This window comes from Lepidochelys kempii, chromosome 24 (genome assembly GCF_965140285.1).
Source record: "Lepidochelys kempii isolate rLepKem1 chromosome 24, rLepKem1.hap1, whole genome shotgun sequence".
In the NCBI taxonomy this organism is placed as follows: Eukaryota; Metazoa; Chordata; order Testudines; family Cheloniidae; genus Lepidochelys; species Lepidochelys kempii.
In genome coordinates this window covers 1,176,378-1,192,945 of record NC_136403.1, presented here as the reverse complement: position 1 = coordinate 1,192,945, position 16,568 = coordinate 1,176,378, and the positions used below count along the sequence as shown (strand labels likewise).

General features: G+C 55.8%; 1 protein-coding gene across 1 annotated transcript; it reads right to left on the bottom strand.

Moving 5' to 3' along the window:
* Positions 1 to 989: 989 nt before the first annotated feature.
* UBE2Q1 (ubiquitin conjugating enzyme E2 Q1) lies at positions 990 to 15,850 on the bottom strand. Its single transcript, XM_073322929.2, has 13 exons — positions 15,457 to 15,850; positions 12,138 to 12,242; positions 11,616 to 11,720; positions 10,653 to 10,703; positions 6,999 to 7,139; positions 6,093 to 6,177; positions 5,431 to 5,491; positions 4,768 to 4,858; positions 4,614 to 4,672; positions 3,986 to 4,034; positions 3,116 to 3,211; positions 2,485 to 2,551; positions 990 to 1,429 (listed from the first exon to the last, which is right to left on the bottom strand). Exons 1-13 carry the CDS (start codon positions 15,730 to 15,732, stop codon positions 1,398 to 1,400), a joined length of 1,218 nt encoding a protein of 405 aa, XP_073179030.1. The 5' UTR covers positions 15,733 to 15,850; the 3' UTR covers positions 990 to 1,397.
* Between the last annotated feature and the right edge of the window lie 718 nt (positions 15,851 to 16,568).

Here is a 16,568-nt window from a genome sequence, read left to right as displayed (position 1 = left end):
GGAAGGAACCAACCACACAGGAGGCAGATGGGGGATGATCTGCTGGTCTCATGGCCCATAGCTAGAGGCCAGAAGCCAGAGGATTCACATCATCTTGCACACTGACAATTCCAGGCCCAGAAGCCCAGCTGTACGCAGCAGGTCCAGGGGACTGAGATCACATAGTTAACTGCCAGCAAGGGTAAAAGGGGCAGTCATATACCTCTTCAGAAATGGAGTCAGAGGCTACAGGATAGAGCCCAGCTGCCATAATCAGTTCATCAGCACCCCATGAATTTGGGGGGCATAAACAGGGTTGCCTTTCCAGGCAAACCTCCCCTCAGCCAGTAACCTGCCTCACTAGTGTAGGAGGTAGAGATGCTCTGTTACCTCTACAGGGAGCACAGAACTGGCCCAGCTATTAGCCAGTTTAGTACTGAACCTGCTGTCTCCCTGAATGCGAGGTGCTTTGCTCACCCGTGTCTTACTGAACAGCAGCCCTGGCAGAGACAAAACCAGAACAGGTTAGAGAGCAGGGCAACATCTCACATGCAAGCAAGCGTAGGGCTTCTTACAGTCCCCCCCAGCAGCGACAGCCCCCTCCCCCCAGAGCACATACAGATTATAGCTACTTTATCCTCTGTTCTCCAGAAGTGAGACGCTTTGTGGTTTCTAGAAGGAAAATCTGTTCTTGATTTAGCAGATTAGCAGGCTAACCACCTCTTCCTTACAGCATGGAATTTGGATGCTCAAAGAAGTCATTTGCATACCAGACTTCCCCAATCAGTTCTCCTGTGGGGATTTCAGAAGTGTTGATCTCAAGCAGATTTTGGCCAGGGGTAAGTTAGAGAAAGACATACTGCCCCGTCCCCAACACAGCTCCACCGCCACACTGAAGACAGAGTTTGGCTTGCCCACAATCGCTTTGAGGGGCTCAGAGCAGTATGGTGTGCCTGCAGTGTAGAGCTCAGCTCAGCAGTAACATGAGAAAACACAGTCAGACCAGCATCTTCAAATTAACAAACTGTAATTTTTCTTCAAAGATACATTTTCCATACACATCCATCATACACTGTAACCAAAAAAAGCAGTGTACATGAAATAAGAAAATAAATTAAATCCGTAGCATAGGTGAGGAGGGTGCTCTAGACCGGAGCGGAGTCGAAAGTTTCCAGCAATACAAGAGGCTCAAGAGTTTTGTTTTAATAAGGATGCCTGCTAGCAAAGGTCCAGCAAGAGTTTCATGTCAGTCCGACTGATTACGCAGTTTTCCCCTTTGAGTTTATGACAGACATTACTGTCCTGCAAACAGGCAGAGCGATCACATCCCAGGAGGGAGCCACAGGGGCATCTTACGGGCCAAGTACAGCGTTCAAAAGTAACCAAGTGGTCCTGCAGAGCCCAGCCAGCTGTCAGTGCTAGCCATCTTCCTTGGGTGGTGTGTACCAGCCTGAAACAAGAGCAAAGACTCCATGGGAGGGACAAGTCTCACCCCACTACTACAGCTAGACTCCCCAGAACAGTCACACCAGATTCCTGCAACCTTCTATATGACAAGAGCCTCACATGTGAGACCATGCAGCTCTGCGATAGACAGCTGGACAGTCTCCTCCCCCCTCCCATGCCTTGCCTGTAGGTTCTGCCCACACTGAAGCACTGCACAGTATGCATGCTGCACGCACAGGGCAGGAAAATACTCTCCATCTCGAGCACTCCAGCTCTGCACATGCAATACCTGGTCTAGTTCTGTGGGACCACAAGCACCCCCAGGATGGCTAGGCCAGGCATCACCCAGCTATTGCTCTGCTACACAGCCGTTCTTTTAGTGGCAGCATTACATGGTTCAATTAGCTGGGTACCAAATTTAACCCACCCTGAAATATGCCCCATGCACCTGCATTTGAGAAGCGGTGGAGGAAGAGATGGATAGTTTCAGCAAACAGGAGAGAACTGTGTCAGCAGTAACTCATCTCGGTCTCAGGCCAAGTAAGGTATTACACATTCAGCTCCTTCGAGCTGCTGCAGTTCTTCAGAGACCGAGTTCTCCATCCAGCTGGGTTTGTTATTCGCAGTCCTGCTCTGCCCCAGCTGCTAGCTTCCACATGGATAAGATGGGTAAAGCCTCATGGAATCAGACATCATGAAGCAGTGCAGGAACATTTTAACAAGGCCAGACATCCTGCCACTGCACAGATGCCACAACATCTCCCCTGCGCGACACACACTTACATTCGGTCTCTTTCTGCAGCGAGCGAAGGGTCCTTCCCACATGCCAAGAGAGGAGGCTTTGCACAAGGTCCAAGCACGAGCTGAGAACCAGGGCATTTCACTAGACACACTGCCTGCATCCCACTCAGTCACTCTGCTCTCAAGCAGTGATTCTGAAGTGGGCACAGACAGGCTTAACATGCTGTCTCTTCTGCTGTGCCCTCTGCAGGAGCCCCATGGCAAGGGCAGACAGACACCCCCCCCACACACACACACACCCCCCACTGGAGGCCTTACCGTTCTTCTCATGGATCTGAACCAGGGACTTGTAGGACTGCTGAGCTCGCGTCAGGCTGTACTGATTCTGCAAGGGGAAGCCAGAGGGACAGTCAGGTCAGTGCACTACAGAACACGGGCATCAGTTAAACCAGCTGCCCCGGGCCAGCACCATGGGATGTCCCACCCCAAGTCACTTCATACCCATTTCTGGGACCAACACCTAAGGCTGCAAATGATCAGAGCTGATGGTGGCAGGCAGCTTGCGACTGATCCCATCTGCGCAGGGTTACCAGCCCCCACTCCAGAGCTGTAACAAGAACGCAGCACGTCATCCCAAGCCCAGTCAGGTTTCCTGAGCATGCCTGGCAGCTCTGAGGGTGCTGAGATGCAGGTAGGTACTGCGGCCCCAAAAGGCATGACAGCACAGGGGGCTTCGCACCGGGATTATTGGCTCCATCCCACAGCCCCGGACAAAGCACACTGCTGGCATTTCTGATTCATCACGTCAGCCAAGGAAACAGCAGCTCCCAAGTATTAAGGCACCTGGGAATCTTGGCTTTAAACTGCATCCACACAGTAGATGATTCTGAAACATTACCAAGGTCTCAAACACTCCCTCCTCCCCCTGCTGCTCCAGACAGGGCCTTACTTTATTGGCTCCAAACTGCACCCTTGCTTTCCCTTTCACCAGCGTGGCACTGATCTGCATTATCACTGATTCAATAGAATAGGCACTGCTCCAGCCCTGCAAAACAAGGTGAAACAGTGAGACTGGCGGGAACCTGCCCTCCCAGTGACTAGGCAACAGCCAACAGAAGGCGTTCTGCTCCTGACTGGCAGGAGCTGGCTTCTCTCGGCTGGGCGCCGCTGGGGGGTCCAGGCAGGCCCCATCCAGCAATGCTGGGTTACGGCTATTAACAGAGGATCAGCAGCCTGCCCACCTCAGGCTGCACTAGTGTGCTAGGCCAGTGTTTGTCAATCTTTGCAGGCTGGTCACCCCTTGTTCAGAGAGGGACATTTTCATGACCCTCTTCACCCTGGCCTATAAAAGTGAAAAGAACAATGCTAGCCCTAGAGAACTGGGGTGTGTTCTCGGAGGCTGATGGAACACTAACTCGAGGGGGGGGGAGAAGGAGAGGGAGGGAAGAGATTTGCTTTGCTTAAGATTGTGTTGAAAGTTTCAACACCTTGCAGTCTTCAAGTCCTCCCCCGCTTTGAAAACACTGCTGCTTGGCACTGTTGCCCACTGACTGAACATTTTGCCATATCCTGTAAGCAAATGTTTTCTCCCTCCCCGAAAACGAAGACAGCAGTGCTGTACAAAACAGGGAAGCCCCATAACGCCAGGCAGTCAAGGAGTCAGAGCAGTGTGTGAGCGTGAACACTAGCAGCAGGATTTTCAGACACCAGCAGGGCTCCCAGCACCTAAGCACTAGGTGCCCAGGGCACACACTGGCCACCTGTGAGAACACAGGCCTTCCCACAGTGCAGCAGCCTACGCTGCAGAGAAGACACTCACCTGCTTTGTAAGCAGCTCCATGCAAATGGCTCCTCCCCCCAGAACATACCTTGGGAGGGAAGATGACCTGAGTCAGTTACACGAAGGACAATCACACAGATCTCTTGCAGCAATGCCTAGTCCCTTCCCCCTCCTGAGCCTGAGGTATCTAGTCACTGCTCCCCGTCAAAGGGGGGTGGCAGTTCTACACAAACAGCACTAGTTAGCTGCTATGAAGACAGGAGCTGAGCAGGTCTCCGGCGCCTTTCACCTCTGTCACCACCACAGTCACCCTCCCATGCTGGGCCCTGCACTCCCCCACGAAAGGCCACAGTCACCTTCCCCCTCTAGCGCCTCCAGTCACCAATAGCAAACAGCACACTGGGGAGATGGCCACTGACCTACTGGGGTGGGGGGTGGAGTCACTGGAGCGTCACCTCAAATGCTCTCCGCAGACCCAGCAAGGGGACTTGGACCAAAGAGATACGGAGACTATCTACACCCCCTCCCCAGCCCAGAAGAACCACCATCCTTGGTACTAATGCAGAGATCTAACTGCGCCCCAGCAGCAGCTCCCTAGATCTGGGACAAGGGACTGCCGCAGCCAAAGCACTTGGTGGCAAGCGCAATCATTTGAATGGTCACTTACCCGCCCGAGAGCACAGGGGACACAACCCTCACAAACGGTGGGTCGAAAGGGAAGTTATCCTGCAAGGAGAGAGAGACAGGGCTGTTGAGAATCACAATACAAGCTCCGGCAGGGCAGAGTGGGGCGGGAAGGGACCGGGGGCAGCAGGCCTTACTTTAAAGGAGAAGTTTAGGAGGATGAAGTCCATCCCTTCTTTCTCTTTGAGGATCTGGAGATCATTGTGCAAAGCGCTATCCTCGTCAACCCTGCAAAGGAAGAGCCCATGGGGTAAGAGCGCAGGGCAGGCAACATTCTGTACTGCCCACAGGAACTCAGGGCAATTGCACCTGGCTGACCCCAAGCCCATTCTACTGGAACACAAACACGAAGGGATTCAGGTTCACAGCCCAGCCCCTTGCTCCCCAGGCAAGAGCAGGATCATGCACCAGGGGAGGAGACGGAAGGACCCCCCAGCAGGAGCATGGCGCGACACCGACAGCTTCCTAGGGAAGCATGTGTGGCCTTAGGCAAGGAGTGGCTGCATTTGGAGGGCAGGGGGGTGCGGGACTGTGTCATATGCACCCATGCCAAAGCTCCAGAAACAGCAAATAGCTCTCTGCTCCACAGCTCCCTCGAAGCAAAGAGGAAACCGAGGCACAGAGTGGGCAGGGCATGTGAGTCTCAGTGGCAGAGTCTGGAGCACAGCCCAGATCCGTCAAGCATCACCTCCTGCTCTAGTCACTAGCTCCCACCTCCTCTCCCGCTACACACAAGCTCTATGTACCAGGGCCCAGCCAGCCCAAGTTCTGCCTACAACCTCCCGAGCCAGGCCACCTACCTCAGGAGTTGGACGTTCCAATCGTACAGGCTGTCGCTCACTAGTTCAACTGCATAGTTTCCTGCGGAGCAGAGAAAGGACACGTCAGCGCCATTGCAGACAGCAGTCGCTGTTCAGACAAGGATCTGAGCAGCAGCCCTCTGGATCCAAGTCACCTTGGGACAAAGCACGAGCTCAACCTGGCAGGGAGCGCCCTTGTCTAGACAGGCTGTCCCCATGGGGCACCAGCAACTCTGACTGCCCCTCCCAGAGTCTTGGGGCGTAGGGGCGGGGGACAGTCATCCCACTACCGCCACCAGTGCGCACGGTGAAAGGGCCATCTAGAGACTTAAGGGAAGCAACTACCAACTCAGAGGCCCCCCACCACGCATAAGCTCCTTGTTCCCCTCTAACACTGACCGGGATATCACTGGTCCAGCTCCCCCATCTCCTTTGAACCCCAAACACGGCTCTGGGGAGCCCATTCCATTAGGACATAGGGAAGGGAAGTGACCTGCTCAACAGACCAGCTCTCCCTGGCCATTAGTTACCGGCTGGCACAACCATGACACAAGCAATCAGATTAAGGCGGGGCAGACACAGCAGGGCCCTCCACAAGTAAGGTCAGAAGCTGCCCCTCCCTCCTTCCCCCTTTTCCAGGCCCAAGACTAGTCACCACTTACCGCCCTTGAAACTTGGTGATCGGTAAATATCCCTGAGCTCCTTCATTAGCCGGTCAGTGGCCTGCACAGAGCCAGACACTGCGCCCTGCAAGGGGGTCGGGAAGAGGGATGGGGAGGCAATCACATTGTTTCACTGGTCTCACTACAGTCATTGCTACTGAAGCCAAGGCCTGAGCCAGAACTCCTGCCCTGGGAGATTTGGCCCAGGTGGGTTACTGCCCTCAGTGCAGCCCCCTCCTCTGCACTGCAAGATCTCCAGTCTTCCAGGTAACGGCCACCCCTCCCCAGTGACAGCTGCTCCAGACATTCAGATCCTCTAAGTTAGGAGGCAGGTAGAGAGCCCGAGATGAGCTGAGCGAAGACAAGCCCAGACCAATGGCGAGACCTGTGTTACCCCAAGACACCTGCTGTACCCCAGCAAAAACAGAGGAGTCCAGGAAGGGTCCGACCTCCTGGTGCTGTGCAGGGCAGAGCTCCAGCTCAGCTGTATTGGAGGAGGGGGCCTGAATTCCAGCAAGGAGTGGGAGAAGCAGCTGCACTTGCTTCCAGTAGCATTAGAGGTAAGCGAGCCAGATTCCTTTGGATAAGGCACCCAAGCACAGTTGTCTTCACGTGGACTCTCTGGATTATCCCTGCATCCTTCGCCGGAGACAGCACGTTTGCTACACAGCTACTGGCCAGGTGTGGCCATGCAGACTACCAGCGTCATGAGCACTGAGCAAATGCAGATCCCTCCATGGAAACCGGAGTCACTGAGGCTCACTGTGCTTAGGGAGCTAGAACACTGCAGCAGAAGGGGACCGACGCAGGCCCAAGCACTGCTCTCCCAAGTGGTGCAGCAGCTTCACTGGGTATCCCTTGGCCCCCTCTGTGCCCCAGCCCCTCCCCCCTCCTAGTGACACGTACATTTAAGTAATCTTGCCTCTGGTTCTGTTTGATTTTCTCTAAGATGGCCAGGTTTTCCTTCCCGATGCCGTCATCCTCAGTCTTCTTCCCGTCGACTGGCTCCTCCTCTTTCATCTCATAGTGATCCAAGTCCTCAGTGTCCTGGGCAGGGAGAAGAAAGATCTCACACCAGACACCCAGCTCCACTCCTCAATGTTCCCGGCAGCTGCAGTTTTACAGCAACTCAATGGAACGTACGATACCCAGGGCAGGCTCTCAGGAGCACCCTGGGCTCCCAGTCTCCCTCAGTGGAAATTCTCAGCAACTCCCTTCCCAACATGTGCAGAGATGTCACAAGATCCTGGTGGGCCTGTGGTGTCAGAAGCCAGCGTGGGGCAGAAGGAAGCCAGGTCTGAGCTATGGGATGGGAAATTCCAGTCCCTGGGCAGCGAGCTGGGTCCAGCACACCACTTGCACTTCACTCCTCTGGAGGATCAGGAAGAGAGTAGGAAACTACCTGGAATGGCCCCCAGCCCATCCTGCAATGCTCTGCCTCCAGGACAAGTAGGTAAAGAGTGCCAGGGAGCTGCAAACTCCATCGCCCTGACACCATACAGCTGTGACACCTTTGCACTTCTCCAGCTCCCAGCTGTCGCTGCACTCAGGCGAGCACGAGTAAAGACGGCTCTTTGCCTCTAGTGAACAGCAAGGCTCAGAACGCCCGAGGATCCCAGAGCAGACGCAGCTCTCTGGATTATCCCTGCATCCTTTGCTGGAGACAGCATGTTTGCTACACAGCTACTGGCCACGTGTAGCCATGCAGACTACACGTGTCCCTGGAGCGCACACGCAAACTCACCCCGATTTCAACAATGGGACTCCGAGAAATTCTCATCTCCAGAGCAAGAGAAATACTGAGGTTCTGTAGCCGCTGTCACTCCCACAGCCCCAGCCCTCCCACGGGGAACTGGCTGCAGCTCGTTCAAAGGTGAAATCCCACATCCAGTCATTACTAGGCTCTGCTGGTCTCAGCTGCCACATGAGAATCTCACTGTGTATCCAACTGCTCCCCAACCACCAGCCATCTTGCCCTTTCCCCTTCCCAACGCTGTCCCTGCTCCCTTACTTCATCGGGGGACCCCTTGGCGGAGGCTGCAGATTTCTGAAAGAGGAAACCCAGACCCAAAATTAAGCAGGTTTCTGAGCAGACTCCAGGTGAGCTCCCTCTGCTCCCCTCAGGCATGTTTCCTCTCCACATGTAAAGTTGGCACGTACAGCTCATTGTTTACCGGCTTCTCTGCTGCCAAGTCCAGCTCTTCTTATAATTAGCCACTATCCCCTTATGTACGTTCCCCCGAACTGGAAGGCTCCGTAGCTCCGCTCAGCCTTTGCTCGTGAAGGGGGAAAGCGATCGGAGCTGTCTCAATACATGGAGACAAACGCTGTGGTCACCAAGCATGTGGAAGGGACCCAGGGCAGATTCCCAGGGCCTCTGTGTTTGTGAAACCCAGAGCAGCTCAGAGCCCTTTTCTCTGTAAGTAGTCCCGTATTTCAGGGTACTTGTGGAGGGTCTTCCAGATCACCCCCAGCTCTGCAGCCCCCTTCCCTCCCTCCACAGTCAGCTCGCCAGGGAAGGTAGCTGAGTGGGACATAAAACACTATCCACATAGAGCCAAAGCACGCTGGCTGCTCAACCCTCACAGAGCATGGTCAGAAGCGCCATTCCCCAGCGCAGCGATGTGTTGCGTTACACCCATTGCATCCGCAGACTGCACTCGTCACTTGCGCTGAGGCACTGATGGCTATCGGCACTCAGGAGAGATGCAGTGTCCCTCCATACAAAGCTCTGTTAGCTAAGTGCCGACTCCACCAACCTCCTCACTATGTGCAGAACCTCAATGAAGTTTTAAACCTCCGTGAGGGAGCACCTTGCTCTCGACACGCTCCAGGGCACCTGTCGCTATTCCGGAGAAACGATGTGTTTTGGGAAGGGCTTTGCCTAGGAAACCCCTCCAAATGGGATTAATTTGCGCAGCACCCTACAGTGATCCTGGCCACAGCACATTGATGGAAGCCACAGGGCCCAGGATCAGGGGTCATTTTGGAGGTGTCAGAGTTAGTCCAGCTGAGTCTCAGGACCAAGTGTGTTATCACTAGGACCATGTGATTTTTTCATTTCATTTTATCCATTTCCACCCACTCTCCCCCTAGGGTCTGGTCCCGCCCCAGGGGCTCAGAGGCCCTGAAAGTGAGCCTGACCTGCACTCACCCCACAGTGGTGGTTCCTGTCCCACAGGGCTAAGCCCAGTTCCCCACTCCAGGCACCACAACCAGGCACACAGGGTTACATCACCACTCCGGTTTAGCCCAAAATGACAACAGTGGGTGGAGGGGTGACAGCAGTGGCCAGGCCAGATTTGAGAGAGTGACGTTGTGACCTGGTGCATGGGGTCACATCGCCACTCACTCAAATTTGGCCCAGCTGCGCCCCCATTGTCATGATGGAAGGATGGCTGGGCCAAACCTGAAGCGGCACTGCACCCTGAACACAGCTGCAATGCCTGGAGTGAGGAGAGGGGCCCAGCCTTGTGGGATGCAGCAGTAACTGCAGGGTGAGGTTTTTCGTTTTATTATGTTATTCCACATTTGTAAAAAGCATGAGACTCTAGTTACCACCCAGTTCTCAAGGGTCCATTCACTACTGACAGTTCCAGCTCAGCGCAGTGTGGGGGAGTGTATATGTCACAGGCAGGCTGGGAAAGTGGGTGAGTTTACACATACTGTATGTGATGTCGCGTATCAGTTTAACGCACAACAGCCTCTCTCAGGGGATGAGCCTATCCCTGATCCAACAGGCTCTCATCTTCACTATAATCCCTACACTGTACCACCCCCCACTAATTGTACAGGGCCTGTAACTGCCCCCCAGGTTCTGCTGTAATGGCTGGGAAGAACTGTATGAACCTTGCACACCCATTTCCTAGCCAGAGGCATCTTAGGCAACATCACCATGCAGAGTCAGGTTTATTCCATCCCCTTGAAAAGGCCTTGAGCGCGCAAACCAACAGCTAAAGCCGACAGGAGTTACAGCAAAACTGAGTCCTCACCAGCCTGCAGTGAGATACGATTACCTCTCACCTCCTGGCCAAGTCTCTTGCTTGCACACTTCACAAGCCTGCCTAACCCTCTCTCTCCAGGGGTCAGATTTCCATTATGCAATTTCAATGCCAGCAATGGCAACTCAAAACTCCACACCAAGGAGATCAAAGAGCTTAGCTGGTAAATTTCAGGCCCTGGAGAACTGCAGTACAAACAGACAAAGCAGCAAGCCAAGGGATTCCGTTCCCAGCTCACAATTCATCTCCCCCTGGCAATGGCAAGTCTTGAAAACACGGGTCTCGGATATCAACCAAATGCAGAGGATGGCAGCAGTATCGTTTCCTTAAGGCTATCAGTAAAGCAGACCCAATGACTCCCAAACACGCTCAGTGACGGATCCCAACCTGGCCAGCATAAGGAGCTGCTCATGCTTTGAACAGGAACAAGCCAGGTTTGAATCTGACAACTGCTGCTCAGGCTAATCTGCCTCAGCTCCTTTCCTGACACATGTCACTACAGCGCTCTCCCCACCTCACCCCTGCTGCCGGATAGTGTGTGAACTTCCCCAGCACTTACCTCTGGCATCTCCTCATCTTCATCCTCCGAGGACCCCTCTTCCTGGGTGCTCTATGGGAGGACGGAGACAAGCATCAGAACGGCCCCTGTAGATTCGCTGCCATTCTGCAGGGAGGAGCTAGCCAGCTGAGTGACAACTACCCAGAAAGCCTGCGCTAACAAGCAGCACCTCAGCTAGGAAGCTACCACCAGGCAAAGCTTGCCGACAGGTGCTCCGGGGCAGGGGCCTAGGCAATTCTGTACCTCATTAACAGCAAGTGGAGCCCTAGAATCCCCTGTAATGCTTCCAGGGAAGGTTGGATGAGGATTGACAATGAGAATTCAGCTTAAAGCTAAAGTGAAGCCAGAAGCTTTTTACAGGCTGTTTGTTCTAGAATAGCTGCCTCAGAGGTGAAGGGTTAAGTTGGGGCAGTAACCAGAGAAAGCCCAGTGGGCAACATCTGACACACTGGCATACATATCCAGAGTGGGGAGATCACCAAGTCGGGGCTCTACCAGCACCGCACAGGCAACCTGGCTCAACAAAGCTGGCCAGTAATGCCAAGGTGACGTACTCGTCTCAGGTACGGAAGCTAAACACATACACATTCAATTCCACAGACACCCGCACAGAGACTGGGCAAGAAAAGGACCCGTGCAGTGCACTGCCCTCTCTATGTTACAAGAAGCACACGCGATGCAGGGCATTGCTGAGTACTAGGCAAGCAGCACTTTGGTGAAAACAGGTACTAGTCCATCTGCCATGCTCCAGGAGAGCAAGGAAAGCCGCAACCCTGGAAAACAGACCCCGTTTGGAGGGCACCCCCAGATCTAGCACCACAGAATCCCACGACAGACAGAGTGCCAGCTAGGGCTGGGCACATGGGAGAAGGGCCATTGCAGTGCAAAGCTGCACAAAAGCCATCTTCTCAGCAGGCTTTTCCCCCAGGTCAAGGTCGGAGCAGCTTGTCTCAGGCCTGTTACCTGTTCTGCCGGCAGAGGCTGGTCCAACATCTCAACATCTGGGTGCTGGGGAAGGTTGTAGAGTTTGCACAGGTCGGAGATTATCCGCTTCAGGTGCTGTAAAAGCTGCCCAGCGAGGAGACAGACAAGCAGCATTAGAAAAAGACACACAGCCCCCAGCAATAGAGTGCAGCCTAAGCAGCCCCTGACACCACCACACTCTTCACTGCATGCAACTGAGATACGTGGGGAGGTCATGGGAGAAGCTCCTTACTGAACGCAGCTTCTGCACCGCACCAGTGCGGGCTGTATGCCAGAATGACTGCAGGCTGCAACCAGCAACCAAGCCACATCCCACGTAACAGAAGAGGATAGGGAGACTCACTAGCTGGACAAGCCTGAACTGCTCGGCTTGACTCTCCAAATCCCTTTACAATCACACCAGGCAGAACACTAGAGAACCACAGAGCAGACGGGACTCGTAGGGCTTTTACTACTCAAGCTCTCCACATCCAGCCCTTCCCCACTCCTTGCCACCCTCACCAATGTATTTCCTTTCTTGACTTCCACCAGCCTCTCCAGGATAGCTGCCAGGTTTGGATCATCCGACTCCACAGACCAGATTGGGGGAACAGCTGGGTAAGACTCCTAGAGAACAGGGGAAAAGGTCACATTTGGGCCATTGTTATAGAGTGCACCTCAACCCCACCCAGCCTAGGATGTCAGAGGGAGCATCCCTCTGACTGGTGCAGCAAGCTGCAGTCCTGTCTCTCCTCCCTCACAAACACATGGCTCAGCAGGACAGCGTCCAAGCAAATGCACTCCACCCTCCGGACTAATCCCCGATGGAGGCAAAATAAACAATAGCTCTGATGGCACTAATCTGTGTCAATTCTGTGCTGCTACACTCCCTCCAACCCACAAGCTCTCTGCCGGATGGGGAGGCGAGAGAAAGAAAAGTGCAAAGTCTATGTCACTTCACACTACTGCCTACGGGCACTAGGGCCAGATCAGGAATGGCGAGGAGAGTGAATTAAATTCTACATTCCCATCCTACGCAGACCACTGCCTGTCAGCCTCTTAAGAGCAGGCAGCAGGCCCCCTCTGCCCTGCATTCTGCTGACAGCACTTGGTAATGTATCTTTTTTTTTTTTTTAAATAAGCCCTCTGGAAAATCATCCCGGAACTCACATCATGGAAATAGACCCCTGGGCAAGGGAGTGCAGAATGTTGCTTCTCCTCAGGACAAGCTGCTTGCAACCCCAGCCTTTAACCTACCCTACCTGAGCAGGCCCCAATACCTAGGTACAACAAGAATGTTTGAGTCAATGAGGCTGCTGCAGCATAAGGCCCATGAGCTCCAAAGCCCCCTGCAGCGTGCTAATGTTCTTATTGCACATGCTCAACTGCTCCCTGAAAGGGAACTCTCAGCCTTTGCTTTTTACCCACAACAAACAGAGTCCTGTAAAATCCAGCCCACGCAGAGCCAGGAGTCTCATGTGCACCAGAAAGATCAAGTCCTTATTTGACGTTTCATTTCAAACACAGCTAAACCAGTGTTTTCAACAAAAATTCCTCATTCTGAGCTGCATGCAAACACCCTGGGCAGAGACCTTGTGCGTGGGTGGGCAGCAGAGAGGTTTGTCTTGGACTAAACGCTTACAACAGTTACATGTCCTGAGAAACAGGATAATAATGGGTTTCAGAGTAACAGCCGTGTTAGTCTGTATTCGCAAAAAGAAAAGGAGTACTTGTGGCACCTTAGAGACTAACCAATTTATTAGAGCATAAGCTTTCTTGCATCTGAGGAAGTGAGCTGTAGCTCACGAAAGCTTATGCTCTAATAAATTGGTTAGTCTCTAAGGTGCCACAAGTACTCCTTTTCTTTTTTGAGGATAATAATGGAAATCCTCTGGGGCCAAAGACACGCACGCAGTTCTATCCAGCAGAATTCCCACTGGGACCCCCAGAAGGGGAGACCGACCCAAGAATCACCATGGCCAGTTTAACTGCTGCAACTGTCCAGTCACAACAGGCCAACACCATCCCTCTCCTGCAATCTCAGGAGCAATCCAATTCAGAGACTGCCCCAATACTAGGGCAAGCCTGCAGTCACACCCTGCTTACACACCAACCCAATGTGCACTCTGCACCAAGGTTTGTGCGCACTGCAGGCTGCTCTAGACTGCAGTTTACCATTTCAAAGTTCTGCCCAGTGACCTTCTGGCTTCTGTGTGTGCACTGCAATCCTGCTGCCATCCTCCCCGTGAAAGCAAAGAGCAGCAGCTCTGAAGCAGGATGCTGATGTTTCAGGAAATAGCAGAAGGTCAGACTGGGTTATCCTGTGTCCACCTAAGGAATTTCACCCAACACCATAGAGCAGTCTGCAAATCACAACTGGCAACAGGCACAAGTCTACCATAATCCACATTCCTCCCAGTGGACAATGGGGGTGCCACAATCCCCAGTTGTCAGATCTGAATCAGAACAGGAGGAGAGTGGCACCTGGGGTTCTGAGTGATATTCCCAGCACCATGGAGACAATAGTTGGCGCAGCTCATCTGCAACCCCCCTTCACCTTAGGCAGCATAACATGTGAAGTGGGTTACAGCATCCTGAGGCAGCTGTGTCTCACTAGTTACTGGAAATGAACATGCAGTCAGGGTTTTAGGAGCAAACTGCTCACCCCTAGCACTTTAACCTCACATCAAACGAGCCCCAGCTTAGCCAGCCTCAGCTGAGGTGGTGTCTGCATACAGCAGTACCTACAGCTGAGTGTCTAAAGGGCAGAGATTTCAGGGTCTAATCCAGAAGCTAATCCCACCTGACTGAAGAGAGATTTATTCATAGGTACACCATGCACATCTCTCCCTCCATGTCCTATTGCCCCTGCTCTAGCTCCACTCTGCTCAGAAACCCTGCAGCATCTTTTGGGGCAGCGTGGCATTTGCATTTCAGATCAGTTACATTCATGTTGAAAAGGAGACTAAAATGGGTCATTTACTTTTAAATTTAAACGCCCAACCCATTCCTGATCATCCCAGAGAGTGAGCAGGTGCAGGACAGGAAGCTTAAACTTGAATGAGCCAAGGGAACTGTTCCTTAGGGGAAGAGATAACTACCATTTTAGTGAGGATGAATATAGCGCTGGAGGCAGGGGCTCATCTCAGCATTCCTACCACAGCCCTTTAGTTCCTGGGATTCACAGCAAGGAAGAAGAGCAGGCTGGACTGAACTCTGCCTCTCAAAGGGTACATCTACACTGCTAAAAAAATAACTAAAAAACCTAAAATCCTGTGGCAGCGAACCTCCGAGCCAAGGTCAAGTGACTGGGCTCATGCCGCAGGGCTACAAGTAGCCGTGTAGACAGTCCCACCTCGGGCTGGAGCCCTGGCTCGGAGACCCACCCGCTCGCCGGGGCTCTAGCCCCCAGGGGACCGGCGCGCTGCTGTTTCCAGGCCCACGGAGGGAGCCCCAAGGAGCCGGGCCGGCTCTGAGCTCGGCGCGGTTTGGTTTTGCAGCGTGGCCGCTCCGACCGTGCTGGCCGAAGAGCCGAGGGTTTGGGGCCGGCCCGTGCCACGGGGAAGCTTTTAACCCCCCCGCGGCCACCCGGCGATGGGGCGGAGACGCCGGCCCGGAGCCAGCCCCGGGCTGGGGCGTTTCAGCCCCACGCAGCGACCGCCTGGAAACGAGACACCAGGCCTGGGAGCGCCCCTCCCCCTCCCCCGATCCCCGCCCCCCCCAACCGGGAGCGCCCCTCCCCCTCCCCCGATCCCCGCCCCCCCCAACCGGGAGCGCCCCTCCCCCGATCCCCGCCCCCCCCAACCGGGAGCGCCCCTCCCCCGATCCCCGCCCCCCCCACCGTGATGTTGCAGTGGATGCGGACGGGCCCGGGGGGCGGGCCCCGGCTCCCGGACCCCCCGGCGCGGGCCCCCGGCCCGGGCACGAACTCGCAGCTGATCTCGTCCGGGCAGGCGCTGCCGATGCGGAACCGCTCGTGGCCCCGGTGGAAGATGGACTCGAGCAGCCGCAGCTCCCGCCTCAGGAGCCGCCCGGGGGAGGCCGCGCCGCCCCCGCTCCGCCCGGGCCCCGCCGCCGCCTGCGACCCCGCCGCCTCCTCCGCCCCCGCCCGCTGCATCTTCCCATGGAGGGACCCGCTCCGCCGCCGACGGCCCCGGGCCCCGCCGACCCCGCCTCAGCGCCAGGAGCCGGCCCAAGATGGCGGCCGGGACGGGCCCCGCTGCCCGGAAGTCACCCCGCCCCTTCCCACCGGCCCGCGCGCCAGGAGGCGGGTCGTCGTCACCGGAAGTGGCCCCTCCCCCGCACACCTGTCGCTGGGAGGAGCCGCAGCCGCAGAGGAAATGACGTTGAGCTCCTCCGCCGGACAGAGGAAGTGACGACCAGATCCAACGCACCGGGGCCCGGAAGTGAGTTCCCCGACGGGCACACCCTGGCCGGAAGTGGCCCCCGCCCTCGCTAACTCTCCCGGCGCAGGCGCAGAGGATCCTGGGCCCCTCCCCCACTGCCCCCGGTGGAGGGCGGCGCTCCGGCCACGGGGGGAGCAGCGGGGGCGCCCCAGCCACGTGACAACCCCCCTCCCCCCCCGCCGGGCGGGCTGCTGTGGCATCGCCTGGGGGTGCGCGCCCGACTGGCCCCGGCCCCGAGCCCCTTCCTGGGCCGGCGGGTGGCCAGCGAGGGCCAGAGGAGGAGGCGGCCCCCGGCGGGAGACCCCGGCAGGGGCCGAGAGCCAGGGGACCTGCCCCGGGACCCGCAGCCCCCCTCCCCCCCGGGACCCGCACCCCCCTCCCGGGACCCGCAGCCCCCCTCCCCCTCCCGGCCCCGCACCCCCCCTTCCCCTCCCTCCCGGGACCCGCAGCCCCCCTCCCCCTCCCCCTCCCGGGCCCCTCCCCCCTCCCGGGCCCCGCAGCCCCCGCCCCTCCCCGGGGGCCCGGGCCCCGCCCCTCCCCTCGTGTG

Coding starts and splice junctions, on each gene's coding strand:
- UBE2Q1 (XM_073322929.2), bottom strand. CDS start 15,732: ATGCAGCGGGCGGGGGCGGAGGAGGCGGCGGGGTCGCAGGCGGCGGCG. Junction 5,492..6,092: donor ATCACCAAGTTTCAAGGGCG/GTAAGTGGTGAC, acceptor TCTGCTCCGCAG/GAAACTATGCAGTTGAACTA. Junction 1,430..2,484: donor TCAGATCCATGAGAAGAACG/GTAAGGCCTCCA, acceptor CTCTTGTTTCAG/GCTGGTACACACCACCCAAG.